At 35.4% G+C, this 13787-nt stretch overlaps 1 protein-coding gene across 13 annotated transcripts in view; it reads left to right on the top strand.

Moving 5' to 3' along the window:
- HDAC9 (histone deacetylase 9) overlaps positions 1-13787 on the top strand; it is a 458209-nt gene that overhangs the window by 361394 nt on the left and 83028 nt on the right. For all 13 annotated transcript variants that reach the window (XM_077787618.1, XM_077787599.1, XM_077787612.1 and 10 more), the window contains one exon: positions 76-173. In XM_077787618.1, coding sequence (XP_077643744.1) covers positions 76-173 — 98 coding nt within the window. The remainder of the gene's footprint in view (positions 1-75; positions 174-13787) is intronic.

Raw genomic sequence — 13787 nt, 5'->3', positions numbered from 1 at the left:
TCTCCCCTTTCCCTCTCTCTTTTCCTCCTTTTTCCTCTTTTTCTCTCTTTTTGGCATTTTATTTCTTTTTTTCAGGTTGGAAGTGGCCCTGGTGAAGGGTATAACATAAATATTGCTTGGACAGGTGGCTTGGATCCTCCTATGGGTGATGTTGAGTATCTCACAGCATTCAGGTTGGTACCATTTAAGAGTCTTGAAAACTGTTTGTGGAACAAAAGCACGTGAATAAGCTAATATAATATTAAAAGCCAGGAGAGTAATCCATGGTGAAACGAAATTAATCCTGAAATCTCAGTATATGAGAATTTAGTAAATTAAAAAATGGGTAATCTAATAGTTGTGATCATCCATGCAGAATCAACAAAAAAAAATCCTAATTATTTAACTTGCTACTTTTGTTTTCATTATTATGCCATACTAGCAAAATTACTTTGAGCTTGCTTACTTCTCTACCCATAAAATTTAAATGTAAGTATTTCTACCAGGCAGAAGAAAATTACTGCTCACATTCACATTGATCACAATTACATGACAGTAGAACAGACAGAAAGCAATATGAAGTATGGTCCAAATCCAGTGTTCTTCATTCACTTAAAAAATCCATTATGATGTTCACAGATTTGACCATTAGTATTTTTTCTACAAATTGCAGTAAAGTGTTACTTAATTAAATAATTTTGATATACTGCAATAAGAATGATAGGAAATGTTGCATGCTGTATTTATCTTTACTCACTCATAATGAATATTCTCAATAACTCATTCATAAATGAAATTTTATTCCTTCATAAGATGATGCCTCATAATCTATTAAGTCTTATTTTCATGGGACCAGTGGAGATAAGAACAGTCCAAAACACTATCTTTTATAGTTTCAGTGTCCTGTCTTACATACACCATTTCCTTTCACTATAAGACAATCCAGTGGAAGAGTTTAGTGAAGTTTAGGGAAGGTGTAGGGTTCATCTTTCAAATTTGGGCAAATGCTACACCTCTGAAAAGCAGTTTCATTTAAAGGATAATGATATGCAAGAAAGGCAATGAAAAAAGCAATGTGTATCTCTAATCTCTTTCAAGTAATTTAGTTTGAAATGGTGCAATTACCTTATACAGTTTTTGACTATACTCTATAGAAAATGCACCACAAAAATCCATGAAACTGTTATTTTTGTTTGTTGGAGTTTTTGTGTGTGTGTTTTTTTCCAAAGAACTTCTGTGCAGCCCATGAAATAATATGCAGAGTTTCTAATAAACAGCACACCTGAAATCAGAATCTAAGCCCTAGTCAGAGAAATAGCTTTACACATTCACAGTATCCCACTGTTATTGTGGAAAAAGTTTTAATTTTGTCTGTATCTAAAAAGAGTCTAAACAAATGGTAAGTGTCAGGCTCCAAATTTTCTACACTCAGTAGTGCCTCAAGCTCTTTCCAAGATATTTCCTATACTTCCATGAGATTTTTACGTAAGTTAGGGAACTGAATGGTTGAAATCACTGGTATTCATGTCTGATACTAATATATCTGGTATTTCCACTCCAACATTCTTGGTTTGGATCCAAACCATCCCATTAATGATATAGGTAATGTGGCCATCTAACGATGCAGAGAATGGTGGTCCCAGTTTATTCAACAGAAGACACGCATACTGAGACTGTAACCATAATTGGTACCTCTTCTATCCTGATAAAAAATACCTGGGTTTAATAGTGCATTTACAAATATGTACTTCACAGTTCTATTTTAGGGCACACTAGTAAATTGCTTGGAGCAGCATTGCTGCTATGTCTATTACTCTGTTTCTGAGTTAGAGGGATTGTCAGTCTCTGTTCCTAAGCAAAGCAGCACTATTCAGGAAAATAAAATTCATGTAACTTACTACACTCTGATTAATCATATGCAGACAAACTTGACTATATATTTTTAAGGCAAAGTCAAATTTAAGTTTAGAATCTCCTTTTGGAAAATTGCTGATGGTGAAAAATTTAATGTTGCTATTTGAAATGCATCCATTTCACTTTGTGATTAATGTTGTAATGAATGTGAATGTTTTTCTCCAAGCAACAACAGGAAATGTTTCCCTACAGTCTCAGCCCCCTTTGACCTGATCACAGGCTTTGTGCCCTCTGTAGGTCTTGCTGACATGGATTTAGTATGACTGGTATGACAGTTTTGAATGGGGATCATTGAAAGAAACAGCATGGAACTAAGATGGGTGGATACAAAAATTTGTGAATTACTTAGGATAGACCAGCTGTTTCTGTAGATCTGGTCTGAGTGGTAGGTAAATTTACAGCTCCTAGTAAAGAGACGCTTTATCCATGGGCCAGAAGTTATCCTTGCTATTATCCAAAATGTCACACATGATATAGCCTAAGTTCTCAGTTTAGCCAGAACAGAATTATGAGACAGCAGACTGGAAAGAGTCCAGAAAAGTCCAGAAAATCAATAGAAGATTTGCCATGCTCTCCCAGCAAATCAGCTCTTGTTCTGGTGTTTCTGTCTACAAGTAAATTTTTAAGAAAATAAGAGAATTTCAGAGATAGAAAAGCATGATATGTTTTTGGTTTGTGTTTTGTTTTTTTTTTTTAATTAGATTACATGCTTTTATAGACAGACTTACAGAGAAGGTCCAAACTAAGATGTAGAGCAAATTTTGAACATCTTCAATCTTAAGAGAAAAATGAGGGGAAAATGGAGATAGTTTCTTTTTATACCTACCAGTAGACAGAGAGGTTGGGCAACACTCATTCCCTAGTGAAGACAGGAATGGATCTGCTGAAGGTCCTCTCCACTGTAACCAAAGTGTGAGTAAATTCGCAAATGGGTGGAGTATGTTTAGAGAGAAGCCAAGGCTTCCTGCTTACTGGCTGGCTTCAGAGCCTAATCCTTTGAGATTTTAGGAACTGAGAAATTTGCATTAAAATAATCTAAAAATCTCCAGTGGGTACACATAGCTTTCACTTTCTCACCAGCAGAGCCCTAACTTCATCCTAGAATTGCGCCAAGCACAAATTTGAAGTGTCACCAGCCTTGACACTAGGTAGCTTGTTACTACTTGATTAACTGTCAAATTTCACAGCAGAGATCCTTCTGATGATGATAGTGTCCACAGAAAAAGAGACCAAGGCTCTTTTCTGTCTCTAGAGTTCAATAGCCAGCTATTATATATGATGATGTACTTGATATCAGTTTGTAAGTCAGAATATATTTGTAGAAGCATTTACACACATACATATATACATGCAGGTAGAGAATACTAGTTATTTCCCACCGTATAAATAACCAGATAAATCAATTTTATGTAAATTGTTTTAGGACTGAATAATATTCCACCTCACTCTTCCTCCAAACCGTTTGAGAAAATATTTCTATTTCTTCAAGAAAAAACAACTTTCATGTGTGAAAATGCAGAAAAATTTGAACTCAGAGTAATCACTTCAAAGGCATGCTGAATGAGTGGCTGCGCTGGGACTGTAGTTGGAAACAGGAAAAATTGTGATGCCATTTTGTGTCTGCCATTTTGATTGCAGTCCTACATGAAAACTGTACTATATTTTTGAACTAAATCTTTCTATTGCAAAGTCAAATTTTAGTGGCTGTAGCTAATTTGAAGATGAAGACTGCTCATTCATTTATAAAAGATGTTTTCATTTCTTTCTTATTTATACTAAGAAAATAAGTTTGCTGGTGTTAACTACAAGGAGGTAGCAGAAAATGTAGGATAGATAACTCTCTGTAGAATCGAAAATAATTGCAGTAATCAAATCACTGTGCCATTTAATTTTGCCAGAAAAGTGTTGTTTGATGTTTACCATAGTTAAGGAACTGGCCTAGCTATAAAAAATCCTCCAAATAATGACATTTTTCTAAAGGACAAGCATCTCTTCTCCTAAGATAACAAAAATGCACAGCTCTTTTCCATTATTTTTTAAGCTCTGAAGTATCCCTCTAGAGAATTTGTTTCATCATTTACTTCCACCTATTCAGGTTAAATTTGCTTTAATCTCTTTGAAAGCCAGAGGATATGGTGGCTGTTTTCTAGGAGGATGATTTTACACTCAAGTTTATGAGGATGTAATCCACTCTCTTCTGCCAACAGTTCTAAAAAAAAATAAGAGCAATGGTTGACTAGTAATGTTCAAATAATTATTTTCATAAGCTCCACATTACACCAGATGTGCTCAGTAAAGCAGGCAGCAGAAAGAGGCTCAGATCTGTGTTGTACATGCACATATGTCTCTGTGTGTACTTGGAGTTTCCAGAGGACAGGAGAGATGTGTTTCTGTAAAGTGGAATACAGAGGATGCAGGAGGCGATGGAAACAAATGAGAGTGCTCACAAGAGTGAAGGAGAAGCAAGAGACAGAAGGAAACTGGGCTGTGCCTTCCAACTGCTTTGCACTGCTTTTGTTCAACAAAGGAGTTGCAAATTTAGCTGAACCAGCCAGTATGCTCTGGCTGCTTTGCACTACTCCAGAGTAGCATAAAACAGCCACAGCATATTAATGAACCTGGCCATAAAAGCTTGCATAAAATGAAACATGTATGTGTGTGTGATTCTTGGAATGATTAACAATAGCTCATGATAATATTATCTTTTAGCAGTCACGTGTTTGACTTTAATTTAAGAAGGGGAGCAAATTCAAAAGAAATAGGTGGCAATAAGGCAGAGTTAAGGATGAGCTATATCCATTATTTAAAATACATTTGTAATTACCCCAAAATATAATTTTAAAAAAAGTTCAAAATTAAAATCATGGTTGAAATTACGTGTGTTAAAATATAAAAATCAAAGAAAACAAAGGTGTGCAGAAAATCTTCGTCCTGTCTTTCAGTCCTTAGTGGTTGTTTTGGGAGAAAATCAATATGTTTAAAACTGTCTGTATTCTGGTCTGTGCTCAAATATATTAACAGAAATATTCCTTGTCATCTTGTGGCCATACAGGCTACAGTTAAGTTCATTTGAAATATTGCATTGATGTATAACATTTGTTTTTTTTCCATAGTTTTGCATTTCCAGATCTCATGACATTTAATTTTGACATTTCAAATAAAAAACTCTGTAAAAGTACTTTTGATGTTTTCATATATGTTGTCCTTGTTAAGTCTATTTCAGCATAGGTATTGACTGTAGTTTTTCTTTACTATTTACATTAGAATTTAACTCATAAATGCTAAGAACAGTATATTGCTATATATGCCTTATGTTTTTTAATAGAAATATACATAGCATGTATTTTTATTTATTAATTTAATTTTCCTGTAAATTTTACTTTTAAAACTTTTTTGTTGAGTAAGGAATTTGAGATAACTTTTAGAAGTTCCATTTATGCTGTTGGTATTGAATTTCATGATTTTATGTGTATGTGTCTGAAAAACAAAAATTCTTTGTTTTAGCTGAAATCACTAGTCTTCCACTTTCATTAAACGTTCATTTGTTTATGTATTACATGTGTAGATGAAACTCACATTCTTCCCTACCCACATTTATTATTTTAAATACATTTGCATGATCTGTGTAATGTCCTTTCCTATTTTTCTTCTCTCAAACTACAGTATTTCTGGTCTTTTTCAATCCCTCTTCACTTAGAAATGTATCCAGTTGCCAAATCACTTTACTTGCTCATTGCTGAGGCTTGGCTATTTTCTGGAAATGAGCTAAATACACCACATGAGGGCGAACCATCAATTTATATGATTTTGAATATTATTATGGCTGTCTTTGGCATTACTGCTCTGCAATGTTGTGTAACTCTCTGAGTAGAAACCTTGGTTTCTGATAAACATAACAAAAGAATGCAGAAGACAAAAGTCAGGTCCTAGCTGTACCTAACTATTGAAAGTGAGTCATAGTACAGTGCTGTCTTGTGATGTTTAATGAATTCCACCAAGAATAGAGTATGAGATAAAGTTCTTCTAAATAATGATTCTTAATACCCATAACTTAATGCTATTAATTTTTTATGACTGTAATTTCCAGAGGCTGCTGCTGGGGCTATATTATACTAGATGAGGTCTAAAAAATACAATAAGACTAAGTTGCAAGTTGCCGATTCAAATATTTGATAATGTTTCATATCTCTTCAAAGAGATAAAAAGACAAAAGCATGGGAGGAGTTAAAAAAAAGCAAGTTAGTTACTCAGCCTCATGAGTCAATTAAAGAAGTAAACTCCAGTAACATATTCAGAACTTTAACCTGTTGTGTTATCAGTGAACTCTATTCACAGTAGCCTCAGAACTATTCAAATGCCATCCTTATCTTTACTAATGGAAGCTAATTATTTCTCAATATATTGCTTTGGAATAAAAATAAAAGTTATCTCAACTATAGTTATTTTTCTTGTCTAATTGTTGGCAGAAATACATTCAGAATTTTACTGTGTATAAAGGAAGGCAGACTCTCTGAGTAGTGTATGATAGGCAGATAATGATTGACCCAAATGCAGGTGGATGTTATTGATACTTGGTGTTATCCACAGTCCTTCTGCATTGTCAAGGGCAATGCATTTAGGAAGAAAAATCTGGCTGAACAGAACACAGAACACAGAACACAGTCATGGATGCTCTAGGAAATCTAAACAATGGTTTTGTATGAATCTATATAGTTTGCTTTCAGACACCCATAGCACTCTGCAGTTATAAGTTACCATTTCAATAATTTTCTAATTTCTGACCTTGTCATTTCTACCAGGTGTCTTTAAAAGATGCTCATTTCAAGCAGAGATGTGTCTCTCTTTTCCCTTCTGTCATAGAAAATGTCTTAGGAGAATTCAAATCAAGATGTACCATCAGCTATAGAAAGATAATTTAGGAGTGCCTGAGCAGTTTCTTTTGAAGAGGTTTAACAAAGGTAGAAGTCTGCTTCGAATAATTTTTAAATCTGCTTTGAGTGTTAGTTTCATATGCAAACATTCAATAATCCTGATGATTTGTGACTTCAGAATTCTTTTTTGAGTGTGGTAATGAAGGCTTTGGAACAATGGTAAATTTTCATGCTTTTTTTTTTTTTTCCCTTGACAACTGTTTTGAGCATTGAGTCTTTAGGAAATGGAGAAGCAGAGTTAAAAGCATTTGAAACAGTGGTATAAACAGCTTTTCAGCGTTTCGTTATACTTCAAAGTTCACCATAAATCTAAAACTGGCAACAGTGTTTATAACCTGCAACCTCTTGTTCTTCCTACTTCTTTACTTTTATTTGGAAATTCTAACTTCTTCTGACTGAAATACGCTAAATTTTCACCTTTACTGTACTGGGATTTTTAAAACTGTATATGGTGCTCCTTTAATTCACTGGAACTACAAAAGTGAAACCGTTCATTAGAGAAATTAAATTAGTGTTGGCTTACTTTTCTACAGATGCACAGTTTCTTTTATTGACATGGCAGAGTAGGGGGTGGAGGAGAAAGGATAATAAAATATGGCATGTGTCAGGTTTATGTGCTTCAGGTTAAAAACTATTTGATTAAAACCCCAAGCCATACATGGTCTGTAGTTTCAAAGTACTGCAAAGTATCTGAACTCTTTTCCAATATAACAATTTTCCAATTTTTGTCAATCCAGAAAGATGAAAGAATAGAGGTGTATGGATAAAGAATTGCCATATTGTCATATACTTTAATGGAAAAGTTGAGAAATATCATCAAAAACATCCTGGAAGAAATTAAACAGCAGTAAGAGTGGAGAAGATACTTTTACCCTAAAAATCAAAATATCTGTGGTCTTTACATTAGGATAAATTTTAGATCAGAATTAAAAATCCTGCAGCAACATTGAGTAATTGTATAGATGTCCAGTCCCAATTTAAATTTGTTGCTTTATAATAACTTTTGAGAACTACACTGCAGCCTGTAAAAAATATCCACATGTTCTCTGCTGGAACAGCTCCAGACTGTAACAGAACCACTAGATTGCACCCTGGTGCTTTATGTATTGTTTAATTGTTTTCCTTTGGTGGATATTTTTATTAAAAGCCCATTATCCAGAATCAGACAGAAGTGTTGTTTCAAGAACAGCAGAAACAGAGGCCTTTAGCTACATAGTTCTTATTCATGCTTTCTTTAGCTAGCTTAGCTAATGAGATCTCCACTATTCTTCTTTTAATACTTAAAGAAGACAAATAAACGGGAGTTTTATTTTTGTTGCTTTCAAATCTAAGCAGGATTGCAAAGAAGTATTGTGAGATTCTGGTGTGCTCACACACCTGTGTCTCAGTGTTAGTTTGTGTGAGTACCTCCAGGGCATGTCTGTGCTTATAGATATTCTCAATGCTATTGCACAAATAATTCCTTGGAGATATATTTTTTATCCAAATCATTTTGTGTGTCTGTGATACACTTAACCTATACAATAATTGCACAAAAGGAATATGCATTTTTCATAGAAAAAATATTCTAGAAAATAAAGCTGCAGTAATTCTAAAGAAAAATAGAAAAGGCAAGAGTCAGATTATAAGCTTGTGAGATGCCAAATAGCACTCTGCTCAGTGCTGCAAGATCTTATGAGGAGGATTCTTGTTACTGGATATTGTTGGAGCCCTAACTCCAAGTACTTCATTACTTTTTGAAGTCAGCCTTTAGTCCTGTGGCGAGATGTTTGAAACTATGAAAACATAAATGTATCAAAAATAGATGTCTAATGAATAAATTCAGGGACTTCTATGACTTTTCATCATGTGGTATTAGCAGTACTACTTGGACCATCAGTAATCCACTAAATTAGTGCATCTTCTTGGATAGTAAGTCATTACCCAGTGTGACTGAATCCATCAGACTTCAAGCTCTGAGACATTAATTTTACAAGCAGTATAAGAAAAATGCTTAGTTGTAGAGTGACTTACTATTGTGTGTATTTTTATTCAGGCATAGTGGGGTCTTTGTCCTGTGATCACATCTACTAGGGTTATGATTTAGAAGCAAATTGTCATTTGTGTCATTAGTTTATGCAGACCTCTGTTGTGGACAACACCATACTTCATAGCTAAGATAGAGAGCTGTTACTTACAGAAAATAGTAGCTTCTCACAAAAATCATTGTTAAATGACTTTGTGAAATCAGAGAATTTTCACTGAGTAAATGTGGCAGGATTTTATCTTAAATACTGTGACTACATTTAACCTAATTAGGCAGTCAAATCTTTAAGATTATATACAAGCAGTTTCATGAGTTGTTATGCCTTGAAACAAAGTATGCTTTTAAAGGATCTTATTAGCTGATTCATATGCTTACCTACCACAAGCCTTTCAGTGATATTTATATCAGCTGTTAAAATAAAGTTACCAAGATTATTAATTTATTAAAAAAAAAAAAAAAAAAAGGGAAGTGAAAGCAAACAAATTACAGCACAGGATAAGCCAGGTCAAAAATAGCTGTTTGGGGATGCATTTCTCCTGTGTCATGCATGTAGGAGTGTACATGCTTATCAGAAGATTGAAGGAAGAGGGCTGAAGGGATGATGCAGTTTATTTGGTTCTTTTTTGCACTGTCAGTAAGTTGACTAGATTTTGGTGCTGTGTTCCTCCTGTTCAGGGAGTGCATTACTAAAGTAGAGAAGACTAAAACCACCACTTCCAGTAAGCAGCAACTGTCTGTGGTTATGACATGTGATTTTCTTCTACACTGGAACAAAACCAAAACTACTGGAAGTTTCCAAGAAAACAACTAAGTGTTTGTGTTTTAAACCCTTTTATGACAATGTTCATGTCTAACCCTTTGGTGAGGACATCACTTCTTGGAAGCTAGAAAATTTTAAGTGAAAAATCCCAATGCTTTGGGATTGGATTTGGCTTTAAATTGCATTGGAATAATTTGCCCAGGAAGATGGTAGAGTCACCGTCTCTGGAAGTGTTCTTGGGGATGAAGAGGCAGAAGGGATGTGGCACTTGGGGATATGGTTTAGGAGTATTTATAGTGGTGTGGGAATTACAGTTGGACAAGGTGGTCTTGAAGTTCTCTTCCAACCTGATGATTCTGTGACAGTGTGAAAGAGTGAAGACAGTTTGTTGTCCCCCATTCCTACAAATCAGGATTGAACCTTTCCTCATCATATCTGAAATTTATGCCTTTGCTGTCAAATTATTTGGAATGTTCTGGGGTTTTTTTTTGTCTCATACTTAAAGGAGTCTCCCTCTGAAAAATATCAAGGAGATGCAAATATACAAGAAGATTATGTTTTAGTAAAAAAAGTACATTTCTTGAAAAAGTTAGTGTTCTAGTTCTGAATTACTTGGCTAGTAGGAGAGTGGGAGCTAATTACTACCCTCTCCAGTCTAACCTCCCTACCTCTTCAATCAAGATGTACAGATAAAGAATGTATTTCTAAGAATATATTGTTAAACCTCAGAAAGTGCTTCACTTCCTGTCACAGGGATTTTTCGTTCCTTATGCTTCATTTGCATGTGCTTCACTTTCTGTGTGATGAACTCGTTATGGAAACTGATTCCCTCTGGATCTGAAAATTACAATTTATTATCTGATAATTTGCCTCACTTTTTTTCAAGAAAGGAAAAAAATTCAAAAAGTTGCCCATAATTTTCAGTGTAATTCTTGTTAGAAACTGCAAAACCAGCAAAATAAATGCAGGGTTTGTAATAGCTTGAAGACCCTTTAATTTCCAACCTAATCAAGAATGCAGTGATTTCATTCTCATTCTCTTCCATCAGATGGGCCACTGCTAAGTATTAACTGCCCCTGCAACTAAAACCATGACATAGATGAGTGTTCTTCAGTCAGTTTTGATTTGCTCTGTGTTAAGTTCAGTCGTTGGCCTCTATAATAAAACTTGCTGAACAAACCTAGAATTCTTTATGCTGTCTTTTGTCATCTTGCAAAGCAAATTTTGGATTAGAAGCACTTGGGATTTAGTAGATTAGAAGAGATCAGAAAGATCCAAAAATTTCAATTTCCAATAGTACCAAGCAATAGAATTTTCCAAGATTGGTAATACTCTTTTCCTCTCCTCCACCCTTCTTCCACTTTCACATTTCTCTCCTGGAGTCATAATTTGATCATTTATCAAGTTCTCCATAGCATCTGTAACATCCTGTTTCTTCCCAAAGTTCTGTCATATGCCTCTGATCACAAAGTTGTTCCTCACCTGTTTTTCTCAGATGCTCAGAAGCATCTGAGTTTTCTTAAAATTCTTTTGCATGTTACCAGGCCCTCATGCTCTTTCATCTACTGATCTTCCTGGGACATAAGCTTTTCTCTTCCCTTATTTGTCTATTTAACCTCTCATTCCCCTCACAATAGGGTCTGGTCTCTTGTAATACAATCATGATTCTTTGTAAAGGAAAAGTACTGCCTCTCTCTCCATCTTCCTCTCTCCTTTCTCCCTCTTCATCCCCAAGACCATTGAGTGTACATATTGCTGTTTGTCCTCTGATTCTGGACCTCCTCCAAAAGAGCATCTCAGTCTTCCTCTGAAACCATTCTTAACATAAATCCTTCCTAGAGCCAAAGCTCAAAGACTATATTTTACTTTCATTTTTCCTAGCCTGTGTGTCATCCACTTTTATTTATCCCTATGATCTTTTTCTTGAAAACTTATCTTTCCCTGACTTCTGTACTGCATAGTCCCTGGTCTCCACCCAGACTTGAACACAAAACATCTCCTTTAACTTTTGGAAGAATCAATATTTGCCTCCTTGATGTTTCTTCAGTTATTTCTTGACATTCTGCTTTTGGTCTTGGTATCTTCTACTTTGTGGTTTTCTGCAGGGCGGTTTGTTCACAATGCAGATTGAATTATTGTTTGTCAACCAATGGTTTCTCTGTTCCAGGTATGTTTCCTCTGTACATCATGAAATTTTATAGTAACTTTATTATATACTAATTGAGGAAATTTGCATTTAGTTGAAGCTCAATTTTACCAAACTTTTATCCCCGAGTCATTACTACTGCCACTCTCTATAGGCAAAACCATTTTTCTGCCTGTCAGTCAGGCAAGTTCCTATGTAACCTTTGACCTTCCCTGTTGGAAGTCACAACACAACAATGTCTAAATTTTGCAAATTCTTTCTGTAGCATGTCTTTGAAATACAGAATGCATTACCATTCCAACCACCAAAAGTGATTTCTAAGTTTCAGCCATTTTGTTTATTATTGCAGTGTCATTTTCAGAATGCTGTTATGAATTTCATTTTACATATGATACCAGGTACAGGTTTTCTGAACTTTTGTGTGATAAAGTTCATACTTGTAGGATATTCTCATAAACAGCTACAAGACTGGTTCATTAACTTCCTTGAAATATTTTATTACATTTCTATTTTGCTATATCACCTCACACAAAACTGGACAGTGATTAAATTCTTTTACTGCTAAGACTGCTTCTATTTTTCTGGCATGTACAGCTTCTGCCTGTTGTTCCCCAAGTCTCTATAGAATACATAGACATGAGCCATCTTTTTATTAATTCTGTGTAGTATTTTATATGATTGGTTTTGGTTCATAACAGTACCTCCAATGCATTTTACTGATATAAATGTGTTCTTGTTGATAAGAATACTACTAAGATATAAGGAGTTAAGAGGTTAGTTTGGGAGTTAGAAGTTGTTCCTCTCCCTGTCACGTTGCATTTTGCATGAGAGATGCACACGCTCCATACTGGTGACACTGGCCACGTGGAGGCACAGGATGACTTGAGGTGGATCACTGTGAGGTATGAAGGCTAGAACCAAGCTAGAATCAGGCTCTCTGATCTCATGTGAAAGGCAGCGTCTTTCCAGGGCTTGAGAAAGGGAGATGGAGGGAGTAAGCTCTCTAGCCCAGATGTCTTTCATGCAAATTTTAATTACTAGTATTTATCTGGAACAGGGTGACATGGATCTGTATTCTGGAGCTGTTCTTCAATTTCAAAAGTAAGCTGCTGGTAGGATTCAGTCCTTCCCAAACAGGATTTTGAAGTGTGATACAGCCTCTCAGAAGAGTCCATCCATCTCAGAAGCACAGATATCTCTCAGCATCACATCTGCAGCATCTGTGATCCCATGAAGCCCATGAGCATACATATCTTGTTGACATCTGAGGAAACATGATGATTATCAAAAAAATTTAGGCCCTGTTGTACACTGTATTGCTTCAAACACAATGAGGTTATTAAGGCTTAATTACATAAGAAACAGTAGATACGTTGCGCAAGCTTGTAGAATGTCACTTGCAAAATTTAGGCAAGATATAAGAGTTTCCTAAGTTTCTATTATAGTTTTATTTCCAGCAGTATTCTTTGACAAACTAAATAAATTACTGCATGTATTGGACCTCTGAGGCTTGGGGCAAAGAATGGAAAAATTATTTACAAAAGCTTGAAAATATTTAATCACTAGAGGCAGGGGGCAACTGTGTTTTAATTAGAGGTTCCTCAGGCCATTGGCTGGCTAGAGGCTTTCTCAAACAACCACACAAATGCACTGAATAGCTGTTTGCCAGCCTTAGGGTCAGGCCTGAGATGAAACAGATAAGATAATTGGCTCTAATGAAATCCAGAAGGCCTTGGCTTTCTTGTTTGAGCTTGGATTTGAAAAGTGCGTGTGGAAGTGAGGTTTAATTCAAACCAGTCCTGAACTAGGCCCGTTTTTCAGTGACTTTGATATTGTTTGAAGTTCTGAAAGTGTTCGCCACACCACTAGCCTGCTGGGCTGGGCCTCCCCAGTCACCTTAATTACTGAGCTTTATTGCTGACTTTACTACACAGGAAAGGAGCCATTATATGTTCCATCAACATCAGCTCTCCTCAGATTGGAGGAAAGGGCAGGGTGAAAGGCCACTGTAGGAAGGCAAAAACTTCACTT

Source organism: Lonchura striata, chromosome 1 (genome assembly GCF_046129695.1).
Source record: "Lonchura striata isolate bLonStr1 chromosome 1, bLonStr1.mat, whole genome shotgun sequence".
NCBI classification, from domain to species: Eukaryota; Metazoa; Chordata; class Aves; order Passeriformes; family Estrildidae; genus Lonchura; species Lonchura striata.
Note: the sequence above shows the minus strand (reverse complement) of the source record. Positions and strands in the feature narration are given on the sequence as shown.